The following is a 27,833-nucleotide window of genomic DNA, read 5'->3' as shown; positions in this document are numbered from 1 at the left end:
GAATGTTGCATTTTCATTTTACATCTCCCAATGGTTTCAATGTTGGACAAATTTTATTAAAAAGCCTCTGCAGCCTTTTTAAAAATAAAGCTTTCTGATGCTCAGTCCTGAACTCTGGAATTCCTTCCCGAATCCCTCTGCCACTCGAGCTCTCTCTAGTCCACCCAGTCCAACACCAGCATCTCCACAACTTATTTTAAGTGTGAGTTGAGTATTAGTCACAACAATTTTTAAAAATAATTTGGTAATAGAACAACGTAATCCCACTGACGTGGCCTGTCGCTCCTGTGCAGTTCCCGATGGCCTGTTTCAACACACCATGACAGTGGTTATAGATGTTGTGAAGAGGCAAGGTATCTCAATCTCAAATAGAGTAGTTCGAATCCAGCCACCACAGAAGGTTGAATTCAATTTTAAAAAAATCAGGAATTAAGAATCTCCTGATGACCATGAAACTATTGTTGATTGTTTGGGGGGGGAAACCCATCTGGTTCACGAATTCCCTTTTAGGGAAGGAAATCTGCTGTCCTTACCTAGTCTGGTTTGCATGTGATTCTAGAGCTACAGTGATGTGGTCGACTCTCAATTGCCCTCCATGGCCAACTAGGGCCAGTCAGCGATGCCCATGTCCCACAAATGAATAAAAAAAACTACATTCTGCACCCCCTCCTTTCCTTCTCCCCTTTGTACTCTATGAACAGTATGCTTTGTCTGCATAGCAAACAATACACTGTATCCCAATACATGTGACAATAAATCAAAGCAACCGATAACTTTTCTCCAACAGTTATGCCCGTGTTGAGTCAGCGTCGCAGGAAATGGAAGATCATGAAAAAACGGCAAGCAATGGAAAGGGAGTGGAACGATAGGAAGCGACGCTCACTGGCAAAAAGCAAAAGGAATGTGTGCAAGGCAAAGCCAATTATTGCTGAAACAGCAAGGTGAGCAATTCTATGACTGATCTTAATAAGCAAGACTTGATTGTGAAGGTGGTGTGGATAATTTAAACATCATACTATAAGTAAAGGAGATTAATCTTCTTTCCTGCCTACTCCCCTACCCCAAAAGAAATGTGAAGAATTGAATTGGTTTGAAAAACATTGAATGTCACTGAGTAGATTATTGCTAAGCAAGTGCTGCCAGATGGTACGGTCAATGATGCAGTCCATCATTTTGCTGATGATTGAGAATAGACTGATGGAGCAGCAATTGACCAGGTTGGATTTGTCCTGCTTTCTGTGAATGAAACGTATCTAGGTAGCTCTCCACCATGCTGGGTAGATGCTGGTGTTGTGGCTACACTGGAACAGCTTGGCTCTTTGGTGATGTACTGCAGCTGATTGTGGACCACAAGTCTTCAGTATTATTGCTGGCGTGCTATCAGGCCCCATAGCTTTTGCAGTATCATGTGGAGTGAATCGAATTGGCTGCAGACTGACATGATGCTGGGAACCTCTGGAGGAGATCAAGATGGATCTTTCACTTGGCAATTCAGGCTGAAGATGATTGAAAATGCTTCAGCCTTTTGTTTGCAGTGATGTACTTGGCTCCCCTGTCATTGAGGATGGCGATGTCTGTTGTTTAATTGTCATGAATGGTTGTGGCAGGACATGACCTTGGATGAGATTCATTGATTGTGGGATTGCTTAACTCCACCTATGGCTTGCTGCTTTAGCTGTTGAGCATGCAAGTAATCCTGTGTTGTAGCTTCACCAGGTTGATACCTTATTTATAGGTATGCATAGTAGATGGTAACCAGTAGGAGGTTTCCTTGCCCGTATTTGACCTACTGCCCTAAGACTTTATGGGGTCCAGCGTAAATTTTGAGGGCTCCCAGGCCACCTCTCTCCGAATTGTATACTACCATGTCACCACTTCTGGTGGGGCAGGATATATCTAGTAATGGTGGTATCTGGAACATTGTAAGGTATGATTCCCTCTGTATGACTGTCAGGCTGTTGCTTCGCCAGTGGGACAACTCTTCCAATTTTGGCACAAGACCCCAGACGCTAGTAAGAAGGACTTTGCAGGGTTGACAGGATTGGGTTTGCTGTTGCCATTTCCAATGCCTAGGTAGATGCCGGGTGATCCATCTGGTTTCATTCCTTTTTGTCAATGACTGCACTGTTGGATGAGGCACCAATCCAATTCCCATTTGACCCTTGACTGGATGTTAAGGATGATCCCATGGCATAATTTAAAGAACAGAAGGGAAATTCTCCCAGTATTCTGGCTATCATCTGTCCCTCAATGAACATCACTAAAAATAAATTCTGATCATTCATCTTGTTACTCTTTCTGGGCTGCCTCTGTGCACCAATTGGCTACTGCATTTCCTATATTACAATAGTAACAATGTGATTCACTTGTTTTGGGTTCATTCTGTCCTAATGTCATTGAATTTTGTCTGATGGTATGTAGCATTTCACAAGACTAGCCTGCTATTTAATACAAAAAAATGTAATATTAAATGTTTGTTTCTGCTTCATGGATCATTTGGAGGATTCAAATTTGCTTACATTTCTTTTTGTCTGACTTCCAGAAACAAGGAAACACCAGTGCCCGTTAGCAATTCCTCCCAGCATGACTCTGTTCCCATCAGACCCACTGCTTTATTGAATGTGAAGAACATGCTAAATCCTCTTAAGGCTACAATTTCCTCCTTGTACAGCTGGTGGCTGAACAGCATTGGACAGGTATTATTGCAAGTCAGACCTTCTTGAATTCACGTACTAAAAGTTCTTTGATGTTCTCCAGCCAGTTGTGTAATTATCCAACAAATTGAAAGCATTAACTATCATTCTCACCTTTGTCAAATTTATCAAATTTCCATTTTAGAATTGTTCAGCCAGCTTTTTGGTTCCTGGTACACTAGAATCTGGGAGTAAAAGAATCATTGCTAACATTTTGCTTCAAAATTACTCATTGCTCATTTTGAAGGGTAACGTCAGCTACCTCTCTCTCCCAAGTGGGTTTTGATGTACATGTTAACAGTGAGTGTAAACAGACTGTTTGACTCTGGGGGAAGAATGTGCTAAAACACAGATTCATCAATTTATTTATCTCCAGGTTTAGCCTCTGCCTATCCCTGCCCGACTTCGACGCTGTTCAGTTTCCATGGCTTGCTAACCAGGACTTCGTGTGAGCCAGTACCAAATCCATTGGTGAATAAGTAAAAGTTTCTTCAGTGCTTGATTCTGACAGCACACTGTTCCTTCCTGTGGGGCAGCATGGTGACACAGTGGTTAGCACTGCTGCCTCACAGTGCCAGGGACTTGGGTTCAATCCTGGCTTCAGCCATTGCCTGTGCGGAGTCTGCATGTTCTCACTGTGACTGCCTTCCTCCCACAGTCCGAAAAACATGCTGGTTAGGTGCATTGGCCATGCTAAATTCCCCCTCAGTGTACCTGAACAGGTGCCGGAATGTGGCGACTAGGGGATTTTCACCGTAACTTCATTGCAGTGTTAATGTGAGCCTACTTGTGACATTAAATAAACTTTTTAAAAAAACTTCTTCCATCTCCCTCTGCATTCCAAACCCGTTTCTTTTTAAACATGCAGAGTACGCACCTCTCAAAATTGTTTCTCCTAAATCCAAGCAGGTATATTATCTCTTCCGCCAGTGGCACAGTCTGAATTATGACATGCAGCTCCTGCATATCAATCTGGGGCGTGTTTCAACCTTTTGCAGGAGTTGCCCGCCTTTTACCAGGACCACCTCGCTGTCTGGGACACGGCTGCCTCGCGACGCAGCTCTTCCCCATCAGGAGTAGTGGCTCTCGTGCGAGAGCTGCTGCTCAGTAATCTGCTCCTCCAGCCCTATGACTTCAGGTGGCAGGCGGAGAGGGGTCTGTGGACACTGGGGTGACCAGGATTGGGAACATGCTGAATAGCAGAGGGGTGAGCTGGATGAACCCCCGCGTGCGGGCTGAGTGCGTGGGAGTACCCGTCCGACACATGGCCAAAGCCATCAAAGACCTAAGGATGGTCGTGCTTGGCCCTGAAAGTGCAGGCGGTCTTGAGGTGGCGCAGGAATTCCACATTGGCCTAAAGCCCCACTCCCTCTCCTCGGGTCAGGTGCCCCACAGCATGTGCCGCCTCACGGAAATGTCCTCCCTGCCTTTGTCCACTGCGCAGAGGCATTTCCTGTATGGGCTGCTGCTACACAACTTCCACTACCGCGTCCTCGTCTGTCGCCCAGATACGCCTTGGCGGGTCTTGTTGCCATCAAGCGGCGGAGATCCCCAGTGGAGGTCCCTCTATGGAGGGATCTTCCCCAATTACATCGGGGACCTGGGTGGAGGGTGATGCATGCAGCAGTTCTGCACAATCATAGGATTCACTGGTTCACGGGCTCTGAAGCTTATCCCTTTTGTGGCCTTGTGGAGTCTGTGGACCATGTCTGTTTTGTGTCTTAGATTGCACTCCCTTTTTGTTTTCCTGAAGAACCTTTTATTAATATTTTGTTTGCACATCAGTCCCACGTTCCTGATCTATGGACACCTGGTGTGGAGAGGACCTGGTCGGGATGGCAACCTCCTCTTGAACCTGCTCCTAGGCCTGGCAAAACGTGCAATTTACTGGTCCAGGCAGTAGGCACTCGAGGAGGCCATACATCCTGACTGTCTGGCCCTCTACCGCAGCTCGTGGCCAGGTGTCCCTGCAGACAGAGCATGCAGTGTCCACGGGCGCAGTTGATGCCTTCCGTGCCTGTTGGGCACCGCAGGGACTGGGATGCATTATCAGCCCTAATAATCACATTATCATTTGAAGTTTTCAAGTTTCCTTTGTGCTTTGATTTTGTTCAGGCTGTTCCCCCTCTTGGGGAGCTGCCCCTTTACTTTGTCCTGATTTAACTTGACTTTGTTTATTTGGTTTGACCTAAAAGAGGCTAAGCAGGTACATTCTGAATCTTGTACATTCTAGCCTTTATTTTAAAGTCGCACAAAGATACAGCAGAAAACATACAGGAGGCGAGTAGAGATTTTGGGAATGCAAGTGCATGAGAGTAGAGATGGAAGAGCCGTGTTAGATAACTGGTCCATGCGATACCGATATTTATTTTTTATTCACAAATAACAAGAAACATATTGGGCAATCAATTTGTCCTCATTTAATCATTTGTACATGAGATATACCTTTCCTCATTCAACCCATCCAAAAAAATGTTTTCTTGGATTGCAGCCAAGTTCCTCATCCTCCTGAACTTGCTTGGCCAAGATTCAATCCATTCCTTTACAGAAGAGGAATTTAATCAGTTTTGCCCTAAGATGCTTATGAAACTATGATGGCAGTAATAAATCCCTCATTGTCTCTTTTTTTTGCTTTCTTCCACCATCCCCACCTCCCTGATTTTTTTTGTCAGGTTAAGTTCTGATGACTTGAGTGCCTTGTACTAATTTTTGATGTGCAATGATGAATGTTGTCACACACGCAAATACATGCACATGTACATGCATGCATACACATATAAGTACACATCAAGCAGTAATCCAGGCTGTATTTGTTCACCTCATCTTGCCAACCACACCCCAAACACCCCTCTTCCCCACACACATACCCCCCCCACCCACCCCTAAGTTACAACAATGAGCCTGGTGTATTGCCCTCTCCACCATATGTATGGAGACTTAACTCTGCACCATTTTGGTCTGTTGCTCAGCTGTCTGCTGCCTTCATGAAATGAACCAGAAAACTGAGGCACTCGAATCTTATTGCTTTACCAATGATTTTATTTTCTGTTTGCAGGGTTTTGAAGCACTGAAGGACATGCTATTTCCTTCTCGTGTTTACTTGAAGGAGCTGAGTGCACTGCGGCAACAAATTGAAAGATTTGAAATGGAACTAACACAACTGCGTAAAATCTTCAATGTAAACCTGGTAAATAGATTACCTCAATCAAGATGTGTTTCTTTTGCGTACTGTATCCATGTCAAAACAGTATAAAATGCTTATTTGCTACATATTGGAATTCTTACATTGGGCAAAATGACATGAATGATTTGACGGGCACCATCTAAATTTATTAGACTGAGTAGAAAATTTCCACAAATAGGATTGCCAGTACTTCTGTGCTAAGTAATCGATGGCTCCTAATATTGAGAACATCAGGCGGCCACAGAATAGCTTTTGCTATAGAAACCAGTAACATGGTGTAAAGATTCGGAAATGCACTTCACAAAATCTTCCAATGTCAACAGGACCAAAAACTATTTTCAAGGAAGTTGTGATTGAAAGTTCTTGGCAACTCATTTTTAAAATTGTCAAGAAATGTGATTACTACTATTAGGGGCTTATTAGAAATACATTAGATATGTATTTTTCCGATGGATAATAATTGGGCACATTCAATGTTTTCGGACCAGGAAACTGGACAATATAATTAGTTACATAATTGGAAACCAGACCAGGTAGGTAGGTCTAATTGGACGTGTGAGCAGTAGCAGATATTTGCTGTTCTTGTACAATATTTGTATATAAATGATCTGCCTTAAAATATAGTTGAAAAATACAGTTTGTTAGCAGATGGGCCAAATTAAATGAGAAAGGAAGGTTTTTATTAGAATCAAATAGTTTTTAATTGAATGCAAAGACTTGAGAAAGTGGGAACATGAATTGCAGATTAGATCCAAATGCCAAAAAATACAAGGATACCAGCGTGAAAGTGGACGCAAAATGATTTGGGGAGATAAGTAATATTCTTTTCAGTTGTATTTGTGCTTGTGAAAAGATAGAGGCAGCAGGAAGAATCTGGAGTGAGGTGATGAGTTTAATCTATCACAATTTAAGGGATAAATTTTTTTAAGAGAATGTGATCCACTTTTTAGGAAATGGACAAGAAGGAATAACCAGAATGTGTGAACTAGACCTCTGGCTTAGCTGCATCCTTTATCCTCAACTACTGATTCTGGAGTAGACCACCACCTAGTGGAGTAAATAGCAGGACAGGCAGGTGGATACATGCCTCGTCAGCCTCGACCAGGAGAAGACGTTTGACAAAATATTGCACATCTACATGATGGATGTGCTCTCCAAAATAGGCTTTGGGGAGGGAATCAGCAATTGGATCTGGCTGCTCTACACAGACATCAGTAGCACAGTTTCAGTCAATGGGTAGGAATCAGATAGCTTTCAAATCAGGTCTGGAGTCAGACAGGGCTGCTCTCTCTCCGTCCTTTTTGCGTGTTGCATTGAAGCCCTTGCCGAGGCCCTCAGAAGCGACCCAGGCATCAAAGGGGTGACAATCCCAGGCAGCGGAGGCACGCAGGTCAAAACCTCCCTGTACATGGATGATGTGGCTTTCTTCTGCTTGGACCCCTCGTCTGTTCGCAGGCTCCTCCAGGTCTGCGAGCAGTTCGAGCTGGCCTCGGGAGCCAATGTCAACCAGGGTAAGAGTAAGGCCACGTTCTTTGGGAACTGGGCTGACAAATCCTTTGTCCCCTTCACCGTCAGGGCAAATTACCTGAAGGTGCTGGGGATATGGTTTGGAGCGGCAGGGGCATGCGCCAAAAACTGGGACAAGCGCATGGCGAAAGCCAGGCAGAAACTGGGCTTGTGAGAGCAATGCTCCCTCTCCGTGACAGGAAAAAAAACCTGGTGATCCGGTGTGAGGTGCTGCCCGTGTTGGTGTATGTGGTGCAGGTGTGGCCTATCCCCAAATCCTGCGCTGCAGCAGTGACGCGGACCATCTTCAAGTCCATCTGGAGATCAAAGATGGATCTCATCCAGAGGGAGGCGATGCACAAATCTCCAGAGAATGGAGGGAAAATCGTTCCCAATGCCGCCCTCATCCTGATGGCCACCTTTGTGTGCGGCTGCATCAAGCTGTGTGTAGATCCTCGGTACACTAACAGCAAGGGCCAGTACTTTTTGAGACTCTACCTGTCCCAAGTGTTGCGGAGGACAGGTCTGGCCACACTGCCGTGGAATGCTCCAAGTAGTTGGACCATACCGCAGCACCTGTCCTTTGTGGAGAAATTTTTCTGCAAACACACCTTTGACCACATGGCGATTAAGCAGTGGTCAGTGCGTAACGTCCTTGGGGCCCTGAGAGAAAAGGGGATGGTTCCCTGAGCAGACTGTCAGTGTCATCTGGCAGAATGCTTCATCACCAGAACTTACAAACAAGCACCAACATCTGGCTTGGCTGGTGGTGAGAAGGGCACTCCCCGTTAGATCCTTCATGCGTGCTCGAGGTCTCAACAGCACCGCGTGCTGCCCTCGAAGCAGCTGCAGGGCTGACAAGACAGTCACACACCTCCTTGTGGAATGTGCCTTTTGTAAAGAAGGTCTGGAGTGAGATTCAGTGGTATTTGTCAAGCTTTGTCCTGAGCAGCTCGGTGACGCAGGACTGTGCTCTACAGGCTGTTTCTGGGGACGCGCACCAAGACATATCTGCTGGAAGGTCATCAGCTTGGTGAAGGACGCACTTTGGTCTGCCTGAAACTTGCTGATCTTCCAGCTGAAAGAACTGTCCTCAACTGAGTGTTGCAGACTAGCACATTCCAAGGTCCAGGACTATGTGCTAAGGGATGCGCTGAAGCTTGGGGCAGCTGGCGCAATGGGGAAAGGCAACGGAGGCAGACTGAGGGCCCGGGAACTGCAGGATACCCTCGACCTGTGTAACTGTGTGCCAATCTGAGCAATAACAGCACACAGTAAAATTTGAGGCATGTATATACATTTAAGTATTGAAATGAAATAACTAATTTGTATAGAACTGTGAAAATGTTTTATTCTGCACTGTTTGCAATTTATAGCCATGTAGACTTGCAATGTTTTAATTGAAATTTTTATGAATAAAGTATATTTCTGGGGAAAAAAAGTACTGTCAGCCTTTAGAACATAAGAACATAAGAAATAGGAGCAGGAGTAGGCCATCTAGCCCTTCGAGCCTGCCCCACCATTCAATAAGATCATGGCTGATCTGAAGTGGATCAGTTCCACTTTCCCGCTTTCTCCCCATAACCCTTAATTCCCTTGTCTGTCAAAAACCTATCTACCCGTGACTTAAATATATTTAGCGAGGTAGCCTCCACCACTTCAACGGGCAGAGAATTCCAGAGATTCACCACCCTTTGAGTGAAGAAGTTCCTCCTCAGCTCCGTTCTAAACTGCCCCCCCTGCTTATCTTGAGGCTGTGCCCTCTAGTCCTGCTGTCCTTTCTGAGCGGGAAGAATCTCCCTCCACCTCTACCCTATCCATCCCCTTCATTATCTTATACATCTCTATAAGATCCCCCTCATCCTTCTAAACTCCAAAGAGTACAGACCCAGTCTATTTAGTCTCTCTTCATAGTCTAACCCCCTCATCTCCAGTATCAGCCTAGTGAACTTTCTCTGCACTCTCTCCAAGGCCAAAATATCCTTGCACAAGTGTGGTGACTAAAACTGCATACAGTACTCCAGCTGCAGCCTCACCAGTGCCCTGTACAGTTACAGCAAGACCTCCCTGCTTTTATATTCTATCCCCCTCGCTATAAAGGCCAGCATCCCATTTGCCTTCTTGATCACCACCTGCAGACTGGACTTTGGGCTAAGATCAAGTGTAGTATTGATATGCTGTACTTGGTTGAAGTCATTAGGTTACATTTCGAAGCAATTTTTAAAAGTGGCATCTCGGCCTTTTGGCTAAGATGCAAACGAGATCAAGCCTTGGTGGAGTAGGCATAGCTCCTCCTATCAGCTTGGATCATGTAGATCAAGCCCAGGACAGGAGGTGAGAGCCCTGTCTTGTCAGCTTGGATCGGGAATGTCTCAGCTTGTTGAGACTCTGAATTGGACTTGATTGGACTGAATTGGAATAAAAAATTACCTGTTATGAGGTTGTTTAATTTCTCCTCTGACCGGCATGTGGCCAACCCACATCTAGTGAAGAGAATGCTCTTGCCTTTTGAAGTAGATGTTTTGTGTTATTGGTTTATAGATGTTGGATAATGTTCTGAACTCTCCATTACCAGGATTGCACAAGTCCATTGAATGATTAATTAGAACAGGTTCAAGTAAACTCTCAGGAGATGACTTGGGTTTGAATTAGTTACTTTGCATCAGTATTCCCTACGGAAGGTGATGCTAAATTATTGATCTGCTTAGTAAGGTTGATGGTAGAATTGAAGTGAATACGGACATGATATAGGCTGGAGTAAGGGGTGCTCAAAATTGGTCCTTACTGAGCTACCTTGGATAAATACAAAGAAAGGGAGCCTGCAGTTTAAGCATCTTGGTAATATATTTAATTACTCATTAGGGTTTGTGATTGTTTCCATGGACTGGTGGAAGGCTCTGGAAGAGTATCACACTTCTTCACGATCTGTAATCAATGATCAGGGTGCTATTATTCAAAAAATATAGTAGCCAAACTCAGGAATTACATATCCATTGTCATAACTTAAAGTAATTGTTGGACAGGATTATCACAGATTCCCTGTGACCACCTCAAATGTAAATGAGTTATTAGGTACACTCAACTTGACTTCTGAGGGGGTATGGGATGCAAAAAGATGGAGTTCTGTGGAATGAGTGTGTCGATTGCACTAATTATAGTGTCACTTACAGAGTCAGTGACAAACATGTATGTATATCCCAGGCAGCATTGTGAACTCAAATCAACATTGAATCCAAAGAGATTTGGGATGCACATCACTGTAAAAGTGACACCATGACTTAGTTCTCCAAACTGTAAGCTTCCCTTTCTCCATGATAGTCTTGTGTGGATTCCACTTTGCGCAATAGAAAAAATCCTTCATCTGTTTTGGAATTATCTGCACCAAATATGTAAATTTGATAGAAGTATAATTGGACATAAGATGGACGAATTCACTGCTTTACGCAATAGAGCTAAACTTTTTGTATTCTTGTGTATTTATGGGAATTTCTGTTCACTTTTGCCCACTGTTCTTGAATTCTCTTTTTACAGGAGTCTAATGTAAAAGCTGCTGACACGTGTTCCTGTCGAAAGTATATTGACTTCTCCCCAAGCCCTGCAAAAATACCAGTATGGCCAGTGCAGCCAATCATTAGTCGTCCAACACTGCTGGAACAATTTGAGGCCCTTCCTCCCCCACCTCCACCACCCCCTCCTCCATTGCCTCCTTCCTCTGTGTTTGTACAGAAACCTCTGCAGATTCAGCGAAAGACTAAGAGTGAAAACTCTTTGCAAGTAAGTGCATGCCAAGATGTGGAATGTTAGTTTATGAAAAAAACATAAAATGTAATTTGCACTCTTGTTAATGTACGTTTGCAATTGTCAAGAAATGTCAATTTTGTTTTCAAATTATTCTACAATACTTGTACAACTAATGAGAGACTTGAGGTTTGTTTACTCTAAATCTTTGGGGCAGATCTCAATGGGTTTAGATGACTGCATAAATTAATTGTGTGAATGAAATCTTGCGTACAGGTTGGAGAGACAGTCTCCCCGAGGCTTGTACTCTGATAAATTCACATGAGTGTAAATTTTGACCCTGTTGGTATTTTTGAGTCTGTTTGGGGGTCCGAACCTCCGGATGACCATTCGGAGCAGTAACAAAGGGAGTGTTAATATTTGGTGGTTTATCTTATGGATGAGATATTGAACTGAGCCCCTATCCACTTGCAAAATATCCAATGGCATCATTTGTAGACAGGGGAGTTCCCATTATTTCCTGGCCAATGTTCATCCACGTTCAAGGGCATCAGGTACATTGGAGCACCACCACCTGCAAGTTCCACTCCAAGCCACTCAACATCCTGATTTGGAAATATATCACTGTTCCTTTGTAGTCACTGGATCAAAATCTTGGAATTCCCTCCTAGCGACATTGTGGGTCAGAACATGGATTGCGGTGATTCAAGAAGGCAGCTCACCACCACCTTCTCAAGGACAACTAGGGATGGGCAATAAATGCTGGCTAGCCAGCGATGCCCATGAACAAATTTTTCAAAATCTTGTTCCATTCCCAACCAAAGTTGGCTGAAATAAAAAAAAAAGATAGCATTTCTCATCAGCTTTTTCAGGAAGAATCCTGGAAAGTTTCTCTGGGGCAGATTAGCATGCCATTCCCTGCTGATGCACTGTGCAGCAGAGTCATCGCAAAATAGGAGCCAGGATGGAACAACAAAAACTTGGGAGACTAACTCGGAGCTTCAGGGAATTATGGGTTGCTTGTCCTGAGTAAGTTGTCACTGCAGATATTATGTGGGCAGTTTTCAAAGGAAAAGTTCAATTTCTGCCTTCACTTCATCCTTAAAAAAAAGTCACTTTTTTCTTGTACACCCTTCATGGGCCAGCATTTATTGCCCTTGAGAAGGTGGAGGTAAGCTGCCTTCTTGAACTGCTGGAGTCCCTGTGGTGTAGGTATACCTACAGTACTGTTAGGGAGGGAATTCCAGCATTTTGCCCCAGTGAGTGAAGAACAGCATTACCAAGTCAGGATGGTAGGTGGCTTGGAGGGGAATTTCAGCTGATGCTGTTCCCAGATATCTGCATTCCTTGTCCTTTTTTTGGTGGTAGTCATGGGTTTGGAAGGTTTGGTGAGTTCCTGCAGTGCAGCTTGTAGCTGATGCACACCGCTGTCGCTGCTCCAGTCTTGAAAGCAATGACTAATTGTGATTGGAATGCCAATCAAGTGGGCTGCTTTGTCCTGGGTGGTGTCGAGCTTCATGGGTGTTGTGGAGGCAAATGGACAGTATTCCATCACGCTCGTGGCTTGTGCCTTGTAGATGGTGGACAGGATTTGGAAAGTCAGGACCTGCTCTTGTAGCCACAGTGTTTATATAGAAACATAGAAGATAGGGGCAGGAGGAGGCCTTTCAACCTTTCAAGCCTGCTCCACCTTTCATCATGATCATAGCTGATCGTCTAACTCAATAGTTTAATCCTAATGTTGGCTGGTCCAATTTAGTTTCTGGTCAATAGTAACTCCTAGGATTTTGATGTGGAGAGTCAGTGATGGTAACGCCAAGGGGTAATGTGTCAGATTTTCTCCTGTTGGAGATAGTCATTGCTTGGCACGTGTTTGGCATGAATGTTACTCGTCAGCCTGGATGTTGTTGAGGTCTTGCTGCATTTGGACATGGATTGCTTCAGTACCTGCAGAATTGTGAATAGTGCTGAATATTGTGCCATCATCAGTGAAGGAAAATCATTATGAAGGAGCTGGAGGTAGTTGGCATGGGACCCAATTCATCTACTTCTGATTGTCATTATCATTCATCAAAGCTAAAATTTACTCCAGCATAGACAAAGGAGCTGGAATAGGCCATTCAGCCATTCAATCTTGTCCACTACTAGTTTTGTAGCCAATAAATCTGATTTCTGTAAGCGTTTATCCATGACAGTATTGGGCATAATTTTAATCATTTCTGAATAAAACAATGATATAAATTACAGACACTTTATTGCTGGCTCTTATTTCATTCACAGACTCTCTCTGAGGAAACTGGCAAGCTGCCATCCATAACTATGAAAGATTTACTTAAAGTAAAATTGAAGAAGACTGCAGACAGATTTGAAAAAAGAAAGGTTAGTGTTATTAATATAAGGCTATTTGTTTTATTAGTACAGACTGTGCTTTATAACATTCTCTGGCATTCACAGGCAGTTCCTGAGAAGATGGATGGACCATTACCTGTGACAGTAAAGGATTTACTCAAGGTGAAACTGAGAAAGACCCAGACCAAATTCAAAGAACCAGAGGTGAGCACTATACGCACCTTTTATTTCAGGCAAATCTTTCTTGAATTCTCAGATAGACATTTGAAGGTCAGGAAAGTTGTCATGAGTGAATTAGTCTCATTGTTGCATTGCTCGTATCAAACACACAATATTCACAAGTTCTAACTAATAGTTTTAAACCACAAAAATGGACAGATAATAACACTGATCTTCTAGTTAGCCATGTCATGAAAAGAATGTTATTTAATTTGATAAATCTTTTCGCTTCAGAATTGTGTTGTCTCTCTTTTATTGTTAAACTGTTACACAATCAACATTCTGAGGGTTAACATTGATCAGAAAATGAATTGGACTAGCCATTCAAATTCTTCTGGTACAGGAGCAGATCAGATGCTGGGAATACTGTGTGGCAAGTAACTCCCCACCTGACTCCTCGAAAGCTATCCACAAGTTAGGAGTGTGAGGGACTACTCTCTCCTCTTGCCTGGATGAATGCACCCCCAACAACATAAAAACACAGAAGATAGGAGCAAGAGGAGACCATTTGGCCCTTTGAGCCTGCTCTGCCGTTCATTAACATCATGGCTGATCATCCAACTCAATAGCCTAATCCTGCTTTCTCCCCATAACCTTTGATCCCATTTGCCCCAAGTGCGATATCCAGCCACCTCTTGAATGCATTCAATGTTTTGGCATTAACTACTTCCTGTGGTAATGAATTCCACGGGCTCACCACTCATTGGGTGAAGAAATAGCTCCTCACCTCTGTCCTAAATTGTCTACCCTGAATCCTCAGAATATAATCCCTGATTCTGGACTCCCCCACCATTGGGAACATCCTCCCTGCATCTATCCTGTCTAGACCTGTTAGAATTTTATGTCATTCTAAGCTTAACATTATTCAGGACAAAACAGCCCATTGATTTCTTTCACTCCATTCATTTCCTCCACCACTGAGGTAGAGAGGAGGCAATTCACTAAGGCTGCTTTGAGAACATCTTCCAAACCTGTGATCTCTACCACCTCAAAGAACAAGGGTGGCAGATGCATGGGGGACACCACCACCTGGAGGTTTCCCTTCCAAGGCATTCAACATTCTGGCTTGGAACAAAATCATTGTTCCTTCCCTGCAGGGTCAAAATCCTGGAATTCCCTTCCTAACAGCATGGTGGGTGTACCTACACTACTTGGATTGCAGTGGCTCGAGAAAAACAGCTCACCACTTTCTCAAGGCAATTAGCAACAGCCAATAAATACTGGCATAGTCAGCAACACCCACAACCCATGGAAGAACAAATGTCTACAGATATTACCAACCATATGTATCTGGAAATTCAGTTGTGTTGACATTAGTGTCATTCTTGACTATTATTGACCAAATTACAATGATTTATATTTTGTTCACAGATGAAAACACCAGAGGAAAAAAGATGTCCTTTAATCACAGTTTCTGATCTTCAAGCCTTTAATTTGCGGGCAAAAGCTAACCAACTGCCGAGACCAGCAAAAATTATGTAAGTCTGAGATTCTTAACTATGATCATGTAAACTCTAAACAGTACGTTGAAATTAATATATTGCAGATTAATTTTTAACTGTACATACTGTTTGTTGTAAGCACTGGGAACTCATTTTAAGTTACTTATGGATAAAAGTGGTCCTTGGAGAAGATTCTTAGCAACAGAATTTACTCACATTTTGAAAAATATGGACTTATTAGCAGTAGTATGGATTTGTGGGGAGGGGGAGGTCATTGCTCTTAAACTTGATGAGTTTGTGAGGAAGCGACGAAGATGATTGAGGACAGTGTGTTGAATGTTGTCTACACTGCCTTGAGCAAGACCTTTGACTTGGTCCCTCATGGCAGGCTGATTCAGAAGGTGAAGTCACATGGGATCTGCGGTGAGCTGATAAGATGGATATAGAACTGGCTTGGCCATAGAAGACAGAGTAGCGGTGGAAGAGTGTTTTTCTGACTGGAGATCTGTGTTCAGTGATGTTTGTCAGGAATCAGTGCTTGGACTCCTATTGTTTGTGATACATATGAATGATTTGGAGAAGAATGTAAGTGATCTGATTAGTAACTTTGCAGATGATACAAGGATTGGGGGGAGCTGTGGATGGTGGGGAGGATTGCCAGAGGATACAGCAGGATATAGATTGGCTGGAGATTTGGGTGGAGAAATGACAGATGGAATTTAATCTGGATAAATGTGAGGTCATGCATTTTAGAACCTCTGATACAAGAGGGAAGTGTACAGTTAATACCAGAACCCTTAGAAGCATTAACATACAGAGGCCACATTTGGAATATTGTGTACAGTTCTGGTTGCCACACTACCAGAAGAATGTAGAGACTTTAGAGAGGGTATAGAAAAGGTTTACCAGGATGTTGGTTGGTTTGGAGGTTTTTTTTGCAGAGGATTGTAAATGCCTGGAATGCGCTGCTGGAGGAGGTGATAAGCAGATACAATAGGAACGTTTAATTGACATCTTGACAGATATATGGATAAGGAGGCTACAGACCTCTTAGAGGCAAAGGCTTTAGAAAGGTGTCATATGCTGGCACAGGCTTGGGCTAAAGGGCCTGTTCCTGTGCAGTATTGTTCTTTGTTCTCTTTGTTAAAATGTTCTTAATGCTGGATTTGGACAGCATGGTGACAATGCTTAACACTGCTGCCTCATAGAACCAGGAACCTGGGTTCGATTCTTAGCTTGGGTGACTGACTGCCTGTGTGGTGTTTGCATGTTCTCCCTGTATCTGCCTGGGTTTGCTCAGGATTCCTCCTACAGTCTGAATGATGTGCTAGTTAGGTGCATAGCCACGTTAAATTCTCCCTCTGTGTACCCGAACAGGTGCCAGAGTGTGGCGACCAGGTGATTTTCACAAACTTCATTGCAGTGTTAATGTAAGCCTATATGTGACACTAATGAATAAACTTTAAAGGTGCAGGTTTAATGACTGAGGATTTCCTATCACCTGACATGTTTGTTAGAGTTTGATTATATATTTATATAGTCCAGGGCAATAGAAATGTTTTGTATCCTAGTTTGACTTTTCCTATTCCCAAATTCCCATTTGAATTTTAAGCCATTCTCAAATTCATTTTGGTATGTAAATAGTATTACTTCTTGGTGTACTTTTCATCTGCCGGAACATGAAGTGATCTCCATTTCCTCATTAACACATTATTCTTAATGTTACTGCATTCTGGAATGTAATCTGCTTCAGGTTCCTGCTGCTATAAATCCACTAACTTCTTCAATTAACCCAAGTGCCTCAGCTTCATCCTCTTCAACCTTCTGAATAGTTTCCCAAAAATTATATCCTGCCAACTAATTTCAACATCCTTCCCCCTATCTTTTAGATTCTTCCTCTTCCTATTTAAATACGGGCAACTGTGACCTCACACAATCTGGAAATAATCCAGGATGTACTTTCTGTAAAACCTCTGTCTCGACATGCTGCTCTCTACTGCAATAGGCATATTCCGTATATCATTCCGTAGAATAAATTTGAGCCACTGCAATGGGCAATTGCTCTACTGCCTCCACAATCGCACGTTTTCAAATCACTTTTAAAATTTGCTTTATACAATGAAATAGGCTTGACTCCTCATGAATTCCACTCTGCAATAACCCTTCTGGACAATAGATGGCACCATTCCAAAAAAAAGGACTGGCTAGCCCCTGTGCCCCTTAAGATCTTTGCATATTTTCCCCTCTATGTAAACATGATATACATTCCCTTTGCACATACAATCTCTAAACATCTCTGTAACCTGCCCATTAGAGTTCCTTGGGTTAGTTGTGAACACACACTCACTTCTCTAGCTAACACAGATTCTTCCTGCTCTGCCTATTCAAAAGCTAGTGGGCTCTCTTGCATCTGGATTTCTGAGCCCACGGTACTCTTACTTACAGGACTCTCAAGTTCCTATCATTGCAATCCAGCCTCTCAATTTCAAGTTGTATGTCCAGCCTTGTTAACAATGGTAACATATCAGTTCCTTCCTTCAACTCTACTTTTCACCTTTCCATCTTTAGTAGACTGGTGACCTTCAGCCTGCTCCTTATTCCTAACACTTTTACTATCATTAGGTTTTCTATATCAGCAATTTCCTTGCTGATTTCCAAATGACTCTTTTCATACACTCAACCATTCATGTGAAATATCGTGTGTATCAGCTAAAACAGCAGCTTCCCCAATCTTTTCACTTCATCCTTCACCTAATTATGTCTTAATGTTTACTGAAGAGCTATTTCTAAATTCCTCCATAATCATAACCTCTTGTATTTTCAAGTTGAATTTCAATGCCCTGAAATGTTGATCCTAGATTACTTTTTCTTTTGCAAACTCTACAAAAGCTTGATTAGATCTCTTTCCTTATGGTCCTAAATTGATTGGTAAATGGGACACATTCATTAAGCATTTAATGTCTTCTTTACTATCTTGTAATCTGCACATCAGAGAATGTGTATGCAATGCTCTCATTGGCTTGCATGCACATTAATTGCAGTACCTGACAACATTGGTAACATTAGAGTCCAAGCATTTCTGGGCCTATTCAATTTCATTGCTATATCTTTTCAAATGAGGTGAAATAGCTACACTAGATTCAGTGGAGTGGCACAGTGGTTAGCACAGCTACCTCACAGCACTAGGGACCTTGATTCCCAACTTGGGTCACTGTGTGTGGAGTCTGCACGTTCTCTCTGTATCTGCGTGGATTTCCTCCAGATGCTCTGATTTTCCCCCACAAAGATGTGCAGGTTAGGTGGATTGTCCATGCTAAATTGCCCTAATGTCAGGGGACTAGTTGAGGTTGGGGTCTGGGTGGGATTGTTTTTGCAGGCTCAAATGGCCTCTTTCTGCATTGCAGGAATTCTATGACTTCCAAATTTAAATGCTGGGCATGGATTTTAAGTATTCCATTACATCTCAAATCTACACATTATTGTATCTTGTCACAAAATTCCACTTTTTATTTCCACCTGCACTTTATCTGCTAACTCTCTCAACTTCATTATAATTAAGATTTCAAATACTCCATAGTCATATTTTCCACTCCCAGAAAGATCTTAGCAATTGCAAAAGCTGTTTGCGGTCCAAACACTTTAAAATCCCTCAACACAAAACTCCTAAATTCGGTGTTCTTCTCATACTCATCCCTGGGATTCACAAACTCCAAACCGATTGAGGGATTTTAATAATGCCACTAAGAGCCCCCAGATTTATTCCAAGCACGGCAGATGTTAATTTCTGAGCCAACCAAATCCCAGTGGAAACTTATTTTGCCACTTTTTGTATTCCAAAAACCCACTTGGGAGAACCCCAGTCACACTTTGACATTTCAAAAATTAAAAGTAAAAGGTGGATTAACAAGAAGGAAAGAAAGTTTCAATGCACAATATTTGTTAAAATTCATCTTACAAACCGTCCCTCCAAAAGATTCCCTACTTGATCAAATCCACAAGTCTTCCAGGAAAACACTCCCTTTATAGAAATTTAACCATGAAATTCCAGTAATATTATCTCCAGCAAAGCTGCTGTCACTTTAAGGGTGTACCACATCCTCTCAAACTAACTTCCACTCTGCTGTGGAAATCCAAGAAACCTTCAGAAACCAGACCTTTTTTTTTGCAGCCTAAAATTTTTCTGCCTCGTCTGAATGGTTAATTCAAACTACACCTCCTCCCAGCTCAGTATTCCTGGAGATCTTCCTCACGCAGTCAACCTTTAAGCTCTCCACAGTAACTCCGAAATGCCATTCTGTTACACCTTTCATCCTGGGTTCCATTGCTCTCGCACCTATTTGAAACTGAAAGCCTTTCATCCTTCCCCTTCGTCAATTAAATGTAATATAACCTCTTCTGTTTACCCGTGGAAATCCTATAAGATGCAAAATGTTTCATGTCCCCTCTGAGTTCCCTTGGATATTAAAACAAATTTAACTTATCTGAAATGTAAATATCAAATCCATCCTATTTACTAACACCTCACACCTACATAATATTGTATCTTGTTACGAATGCATAAACCTAACATCTCTATCCTTTTATATCTTAACCTCCAAGACAGTAATCTCTTGTAATCTTTTCCTCTATTCGCACTAACTAGAACAATGCTTTTACCAATTGCTTTGGTCCAATTAAAATCCATTTCCATTTTTCAAAGTAAATAAGGTGGACACTATTCGTGGTCTTCCTTTTGATGATTTGAACTTTTCTGCAGTTGCTGCTAATTAGGAATCAAATTGACAGCCAAGGTTCAAATCTTAGCAGCAGAATGTGGAATGTCCTATGTTTCTGAAAATGCTAGCTGTTTAATTATGGTGTCTGCATAATGCACAAAGTTTATGCAAATCTGAAGGTGGTACCTAACTGGAGAAATGGCTAACTGTAACTTGGCTTTTGCTCTTAGAACCACTCCAAATAAACCTGTGGTGGACCTTCGGCAGCGTCTAAAGAAAGTAGCAATAGAAAGGTAATATTAACAAATGGAGGTAATTTGCATAATTAAATACTAATTGTTTTATAATCAGCCATATCCATGTCAATCTGTCACATCTAACTTCATTAGTAGGGTAATGAAGTGACTTCTGTTTTGTTTGTTCTAAGTACACCTCACGGACTCAGCAGAAGGGGCTGCAATGATTTCGTGCCAGAGTACCCTAATGCACTGCTCTGTGGTAGCAGTTGACTAATACCTTGGAATATTACCTTCCCTTTCTTATCTCCTCATCCCTGAGGTGTTTACTCCTCCTTGGAGTATAGTTCCAATTAACCACCGGAGGCTGCCTCGCTAAATATTTTTAAGACGCGGATTGATGGGTTTTTGATAAGAGAGGGGATTAAGGGTTATGGGGAGAGGGCGGGAAAGTGGAACTGAGCCACGACAGATCAGCCATGATCTTATTGAATGGCGGGGCAGGCTCGAAGGGCTAGATGGCCTACTCCTGCTCCTATTTCTTATGTTCTTATGTTCTTAAGTGATTTGAGATGGTGCATGTTGTTGAGCTGTTAGACTGCAGTTAAACATCGCTGTCCAGTCTGAATTTGTTTACCTTGAAATGCTACAGGAGTACTTTTCAGTCGGGTGTCACAGGTAATTATTGAGGGGAAACTTGCATGATTCTCTTCTTTAAGGAGAGAATTCTACCTCCACCAGAAAAACTAACGTTCTTGCTTGAGTAAGCTGGCCAGCTTATAGAATCATAGAATCCTACAGTGCCGAAGGAGCCCATTCAGTCCATCCCATATAACATGAGATTCTTTGTCTCTGGCATACCAATACATCTTTTTACTACTTGAACCATGAGGTTTCCCCTTAACTGCAGTTACTTTCATCTCTCTAGGCAGATTTTCCCTTCTATTTCTTTTTTTCTGCCCCCCTTCCCAGCCCAAACCATCCTTCCTGAGTGACAAGATTCTAATGCAATTTGTCTTGTAAGGATCAAGTCTTGCTCATGCTGAAGAAGGCAAGCTTCATTCAGCATTTTCTAGTGGCTAAACAGAAGCAAAGGATTATGCTGTACATTTATATTGCTGCAGAGGATGAATCACTTGTTAAAAGGTGCAGCAGGTGGTCAGGAAGGCAAATGGGATGCTGGCCTTCATAGCGAGGGGGATTGAATATAAAAGTAGGGAGGTCTTGCTGCAGCTGTATAGGGCACTGGTGAAGCCGCAGCTGGAGTAGTGTGTGCAGTTTTGGTCGCCACACTTACACAAGGATATTTTGGCCTTGGAGGGAGTGCAGAGGAGGTTTACTAGGCTGATTCCGGAGTTGAGGGGGTTGAACTATGAGGAGAGGCTGAATAAACTAGGCTTGTACTCGTTAGAGTTTAGAAGAATGAGGGGAGATCTCATTGAGACTATAAGATGATGAATGGGATGGATAGGATAGAGGTGAAGAGGCTCTTCCCGCTCAGAAAGGACAGTAGGACTAGAGGCACAGCCTCAAGATGAAGGGGGGGGGGGGGGCAGTTTAGAACGGAGTTGAGGAGGAACTTCTTCACTCAAAGGGTGGTGAATCTCTGGAATTCTCTGCCCGTTGAAGTGGTGGAGGCTGCCTCGCTAAATATTTTTAAGACGCGGGTTGATGGGTTTTTGATAGGCAAGGGGATTAAGGATTATGGGGAGAGGGCGGGGATGTGGAACTGAGCCACTTCATATCAGCCATGATCTTATTGAATGGCGGGGCAGGCTCGAGGGGCTAGATGGCCTACTCCTGCTCCTATTTCTTATGTTCTTATGTTATGTTCTTATGTAAAACTGTTGTGCGAAGCCTGGGATTAATTTGAACTTTGACAGAATTAGCTTTTCTGATGAGGGCTAATGGCTTGTATTTTGGGACAGTATTGAATACAATTGCTTACCCTATGAAATATTTGGATGCAGGAGCCCTGGTGGAACACCTCTCTATAAGGAGAACAGGGACACTGGCACAGGACTGACACCAGTTGTGACACAAGCGCTAAAACGGAAATTTGAGGTACTTTAGCTGGAGGCAATCAACTGGTTTGTAATGTTCCCTCTCTAGCCCCTTGGATAAGTTACTTTGCAATACTTAACCATTGCAAAATGTTCTTTCTCTCCAGAATAGAGAAAAGTATTTGCTTTTCCTTTCAGCTGTGGGACTAAATCTTGGGATACAGTTCCATGATTGCTCGCTAGTCTCCTCGCAAGTAGCCATGCTTGTGTACAAGGCTAGCGGGTCTCTTACTGGGGCATTTGAGATGAGCCAAATACAAGACCACTTCTTCACTTAACCAGATGTTGCTGGTCACTGACCAGACTCTTTAGTTTGCCCAGCATCAGCATAATTGATCTGCCACAGAAAATATTAAATTTAAGGAAAAGAATAGTTGGAATCTACTTACTCAGAAGCCTTTGTCTGTATGGCTCAAATTTCAATGCCCCAACCAGCTCAACCAAATGTCTCCAAACTAGGGGGGGTTGTTGGGAGAATGGGCTTGCACGCATTCATTGGATATCTCTGAGTAATGGGTGCAAGATGTACTTTCTCCACTAATGGCGCTGTAGCACTGCCTGCAAGTCTTTCAGGCTGATTCCACCTTATTCAAACTGCTACAATACCAATTTACAAAACATTTAGTTTTCAGCTTACAGAAAGAAAGCTATTTCCCACTTTTGAGTACTCCTGTGCAGAATAAATCTTTTTTTTTTTGGAAATGTTCTTGATTCTTTGGAGTCCGTGCTGCTGTAGAGAAATAAGTGGAAGCAAGTTGTTGCCTTATCTCAATCCACCCTGCAACTCTGCCTGAAGATCTGTTAAAGGTTCTTTGCCCCAAGCTCTGCAGCACTATGGATTGTCCTTTAGTTTTGTCCCTGCAGTAAAACCTGCTTGAAGCCCTGGGTGCCCTGATGCTCAGAATTAGAAATAAATAAACTTCCTTTCAAAAATACTTTGCTCAGTCTTCTGCCCTTTTCTGGAAAATTAATTTTGCTCTTTTAGGATTCTGTTTTGCTGCTTGCATGACAGTAAATTGAGAAACAATCAAATAACTTCCTTCCTAATAGTATACTGGGGTACCTACCACATTGAAGAGGATCAAGAAGGCAGCTTAGCACCTTCTAGAAGGCAATTCAGGATGATGGAGGGAATAGCATTGTAGTATTATCACTGGACTAATAATCTAGTGACCAAGGTCACTGTAAGGACCCAGGTTCAGATCCCACCATGGCAGATGTTGAAATTTGAATTCAATGAAAATATGGAATTAAATTCCAACAATGACTATGAAACAATTGTTGATTGATGTAAAAAATCTATCTGGTTCACTAATGACCTTTAGGGAAGAAAATCTGCCATCCTTGCCTCATTTGGCCTATGAACACTTAAAAGCCCTCTGAAATAGCAAGTGTAAAGGACCAGATTTGAAACTCCAAGGTATATTATGAAGTTAGCCAGACCCCCAATTATTTTTGATTTTTTGCGTTAGTGTGAGCATAAGGTGTTTTGCTCCAGATGTGATTCTATTGACCCACTAGGAAGCTTTTATTAAAACAAACTTTATTTAACAACACATTTAAAATTGTAACAAAGAAGTAGCATAATTTTTACCAATTGAAATACTTAAACATGACAAGATATAATTCTTAACTGCTAATTTCTATTGATTCCAAGTTAAGCAATTTCCCACAGATATAAATTTCTCTTCAGAATCAGTTAGCAAGCCACAAAGGCTTGTGTGAATTCCCTGTCCTCTAACCTTTTAACTTGTATGGACAGAGAGAGACACCTGTCTACTGGCTGTCAGACAGATGATTCCAGAGAAAAACCTGTCTTCACACAGCAGAATTCCAGTGAGGGAGAAAATACCTTTTGCAGACTTCTGGAGGGAGAGTTATTTTGTAGCACATCCCCAGACTTCAATTTCCAGAAAAAGCTACTGCTCTTTTCAGATTCAAACAGGTAGCTGCAGTTTTTTCTCTCTCCCTGTCTCTCTCTTTCTCGCTCTCTCTCTGTAAGCCTAGCTCCACCCACATACACTTCTCTTATGAAGTTAGCCTACAGCCCCAACTATTTTTTATTTTGGCAGTAGTGCATAAGGTGTTTTGCTCCAGGTGTGATTCTATTGACCCACTAGGAAGCTTTTATTAAAATGAACTTTATTTAACAACACATATAACTTGTAACAAAAAGAATTTGCATAACTTTTACCAATTGAAATACCTAAACATGACAAGGTATAAATCTTAACTGCTAATTTCTATTGATTCCAATTTTGAGCAAAATCCCCACAGATGAACATAATCAAACCTTATTCTGAAAACCCCAGGGGACAACCCTAACATTAATACATTAGCCCAAATTAAAACAAGCACTCCAATAATTAGGAGCGATTAACTTTCTGCAGAATCAGCAGATGGACTGCTGACTGTAGACAGTTCAGCATTGTTGTCAATATAAGACTGTCGCTTTGGAAGAAATATAATGCAAATACATTTCTTAAAGGCACAGTATTGTTACAGGGCTATTGGGAATAGCCAGCAATGCCCGCATCCCATGAATAAAAAAATGCTGGCTTAGCTAGCGAAGCCAAATCCCATGAAAGAATTTAAAAGCTGTCAGCATTTGAGGGTTTCCTCTCATCTCTTGAGCAAAAAAAATGTTTGGGAACTTCTGATCGAGACTAAAAGAAAGGTAGAAAGTCATACTATTTCTAACAGATGCTTTGAAATATCTGCTTTTCAGTGGAAGTTTTCTACTCTATTTCAGATGGCTCATCCCAAAAGTCCTCCTTGCTGCCTTTCTCCGAACACTAGCTTTGATGATCAAGTTGCAAGCTAATTCTCTTTCAGCAATATGTTTGGAGCTTTAAAATTGAAAAGTGTTAATGTTTTTATTTATGGATGAATGGGTCCTAGCTGAAGGTGAATATACTGTGCTTTCCATTCGATTCCGTCACTTTTCACGTTTGGCCAATATAGCCAGGATGTGTGATGTTGTTGGACTCTAACTGGTGCTGTTAACCTAATTGCATTGTGTGCACTGGTCAGAGTGTGACTTTGCAAGCTCAAGACAGGGAAAAAGGATTAAGCCAACTTAAACCACAAGGCAAATAATCAGGTTCTTCCATTATTTCTTTGTGGTAAGTAGCTCTATTTTAGCATTGAATCTACATTTATACTGTAACAATTAATTGCCTGATTTGTGATACTGTTTACACGGCTGTTTTGACTTTTTAAACTGCAGTTTAAGAATGCAAAAGTAGCTCTCTTTTACCCATTTTCTCGAGCTATGTGTTCTCTGTTTTTAAATTAACAAGTCCCTACATTTATTCAATAATCAACTCATTCCCATGACCATTTTAGAGTGGGAGGGGGCACAGGAGATACCATTCTGGAAATGACTGACTTCAGCTGTAGCCTATTTCCCTTGAGTTTGATTTGTGCAATTTATTGGAGTCATAAAATTGTGCTGCTTGATCAAAACCTGATTGGGACACAGCAGTACAGATTATCAATAAACCAACTGAATATAAACTCCAAATCCTCTTGTGTATGGTGTTTTATAACACTGTAGGTGTTATAAAAATCTTCATGACTTGCACTGGCAGCTAATAAATTGTTTTGTCACCTCTTATGTGGTGGGAATGAAATCTGGATCACAGTTTTTTTATTAGTTACTAGTTCAGGGCTAATTGCAACACATCTAGAGAGAGCATTTTACATTTATTATAATAAAAACAACGTAAATACATTGGTTTCTCTGCACTTCACCTTTGTACAAAGTATGTTTATAGCATGTTTACAGTAACCAAACTATTTACATGATGCAATTGGAAGATCTGGATATGCAGCTTTACTCTCTTCAGTTGATGAAAAACAAACTTCTACCCAAAATATTTAACATTGGGGCGTAATATGGACATGCAGGAATTCTCTTTTGCTGTCTCACTGTCTTTCTGCTCTCTGCAGAACCCTGCCCTGACTTGTCAAGTTGCTATGGTTTACAACTGGTGGAAATTCATACTTCTATTTCAAAAAATACTCCTGTAGAAATGTAACCTCCACTTGGGGATGGAATGTTCACTTCCCTGGTGACCCGCTCTTTCTGATGCAAGTTGTCTACTTGTGTGAAGCAGTTCTGAGCTGCTGTAGGCAGCTATGAATGTGCTTTTTAGAAAAGCGAATACTGTTTACAAACCTTCACTTTTATCATTGTTTTTTTAATGGGTAGGATAAATTATTGCTATTCGAAAGTAGTAGTCAGTTTAGTGTTAAATGATTTCTCGAATGTATATGTTATGACTACTACTGCCTTTCCCAGTGCTGGGAAATGTGTGATTTGGCTGTCTGGGTGGACATTGTTCTTTTATTACACGACAAAATGGCTACAAATTGGAAATCTGAACAAGTGCTTGATCTGCGCACATCCGGTTCAAGGGTGGGTGCTTGCACAATCCTGTCATCCTAAAAACATTAAGCATTACATGCAAGCCCAGCTCCAGAAAGTGCTGTGCGAGGGCTGAACCAGAGGGCTGGGGAAACGACCAATGTGTTGTTTCCAGATATCAATTGCCTGCAACACTGCCTTGCATTTTACAGGAGTATATTCTGACAGCTGCTTGGAAAACTGAAAAAAATCTCTGAAAACCTCTGCCCACATTAATATTGAAATTGTGTTTAAAATCCTGTGTTTCTATCCAATAGCATGAAACTGGTGTTATATTTGTTTGTATTGCTTGCTTTGTTACTGAACAAAATGTCTTCAACTGGCAAACAAAAGATTCTGTTTCATCACCACCTGAGATCCTTAACTGTGTGGCCATGAAGATAGAACATTTTGGAAGAATTCCTGGGGATTTCATTACTTAAGTCTCAAAACTACGGAGTGCCACTTAATATAAAGGAACTTCAGGGTATTTAATTTATCCAAAACACTCCTTAAAATGGGAGAAATTTTTTTTCTCTCTCATCTCAGTTTGAGTGCGAGGTCATTGGATTTAACCCTTCACTCTTTGATCAATGGATGGGTGCAACCCTGTGTATCATGGATGTCAGTTAACTGAAAACAGTGGGTGGGTTTGACTACTGACCTGTAGATGCCACATTGTAGGGAGAAGAGCAAGAGACGGTCAAGCTGTACTTTTTAAAATTATATAATGGGGCATTTTGAACAAAGGTCCTTAAGGAAGACATACAAAAAATGATTTTGCAATGACTTTGACTAAATTTAGCAATTTGTCAATGTAAATTTGGGGCTTTTGAACATCAATAAAGTTATTGCAAAATTAACCAAGTAAAATGAAGTTTCAAAGGTTGCACTAGTCCCATAGGTCAAAATGTCAAGTTTTTTAAATCAATTTTTAACTTTTGTAAAATACCTTGTGTTGACTGTCTTTTTTAATTCCTTTCTGTGAAGGTGCATTCTGAGTCTTGGCTGTACCGTTCCAGTGCATCAAATGCTTTTATGTTTTTATTTAATAAACAGTCAAATAAACAATTGTGTTGTAAATCGGTTCTTGATAAATGTGGAGCTAATGTTTTTATCACCAGTTTTGAAAGGAAACCACAATACCGTCAATGGAGGAAGCACCAATTAGTTAAATGTTTTTCCTCTGTGAACTCAGACTAAGGACTTATGACATGGGAACATGAACATAAAGGTGCTGGCCATCCTGGTTTCTGGCAGGTTTACAGATTGAACCT

The 27,833-nt window shown here is 41.8% G+C and overlaps 1 protein-coding gene across 1 annotated transcript; it reads left to right on the top strand.

Annotated features, from left to right (window-relative positions):
* The first annotated feature begins 789 nt into the window (after positions 1–789).
* Positions 790–25,012, top strand: prr11 (proline rich 11). The gene is made up of 10 exons (XM_080210849.1): positions 790–941; positions 2,543–2,696; positions 5,749–5,880; positions 10,915–11,157; positions 13,402–13,500; positions 13,576–13,674; positions 15,061–15,167; positions 20,077–20,139; positions 22,053–22,146; positions 24,898–25,012. The coding sequence occupies exons 1-10, from the start codon at positions 790–792 to the stop codon at positions 24,967–24,969; spliced, it is 1,215 nt and encodes a 404-aa protein (XP_080066975.1). The 3' UTR covers positions 24,970–25,012.
* Positions 25,013–27,833: the final 2,821 nt, after the last annotated feature.

Source organism: Carcharhinus amblyrhynchos, chromosome 23, assembly GCF_965287045.1.
Source record: "Carcharhinus amblyrhynchos chromosome 23, sCarAmb.v2.hapA, whole genome shotgun sequence".
NCBI classification, from domain to species: Eukaryota; Metazoa; Chordata; class Chondrichthyes; order Carcharhiniformes; family Carcharhinidae; genus Carcharhinus; species Carcharhinus amblyrhynchos.
This window is presented reverse-complemented; position numbering and strand designations above follow the sequence as displayed.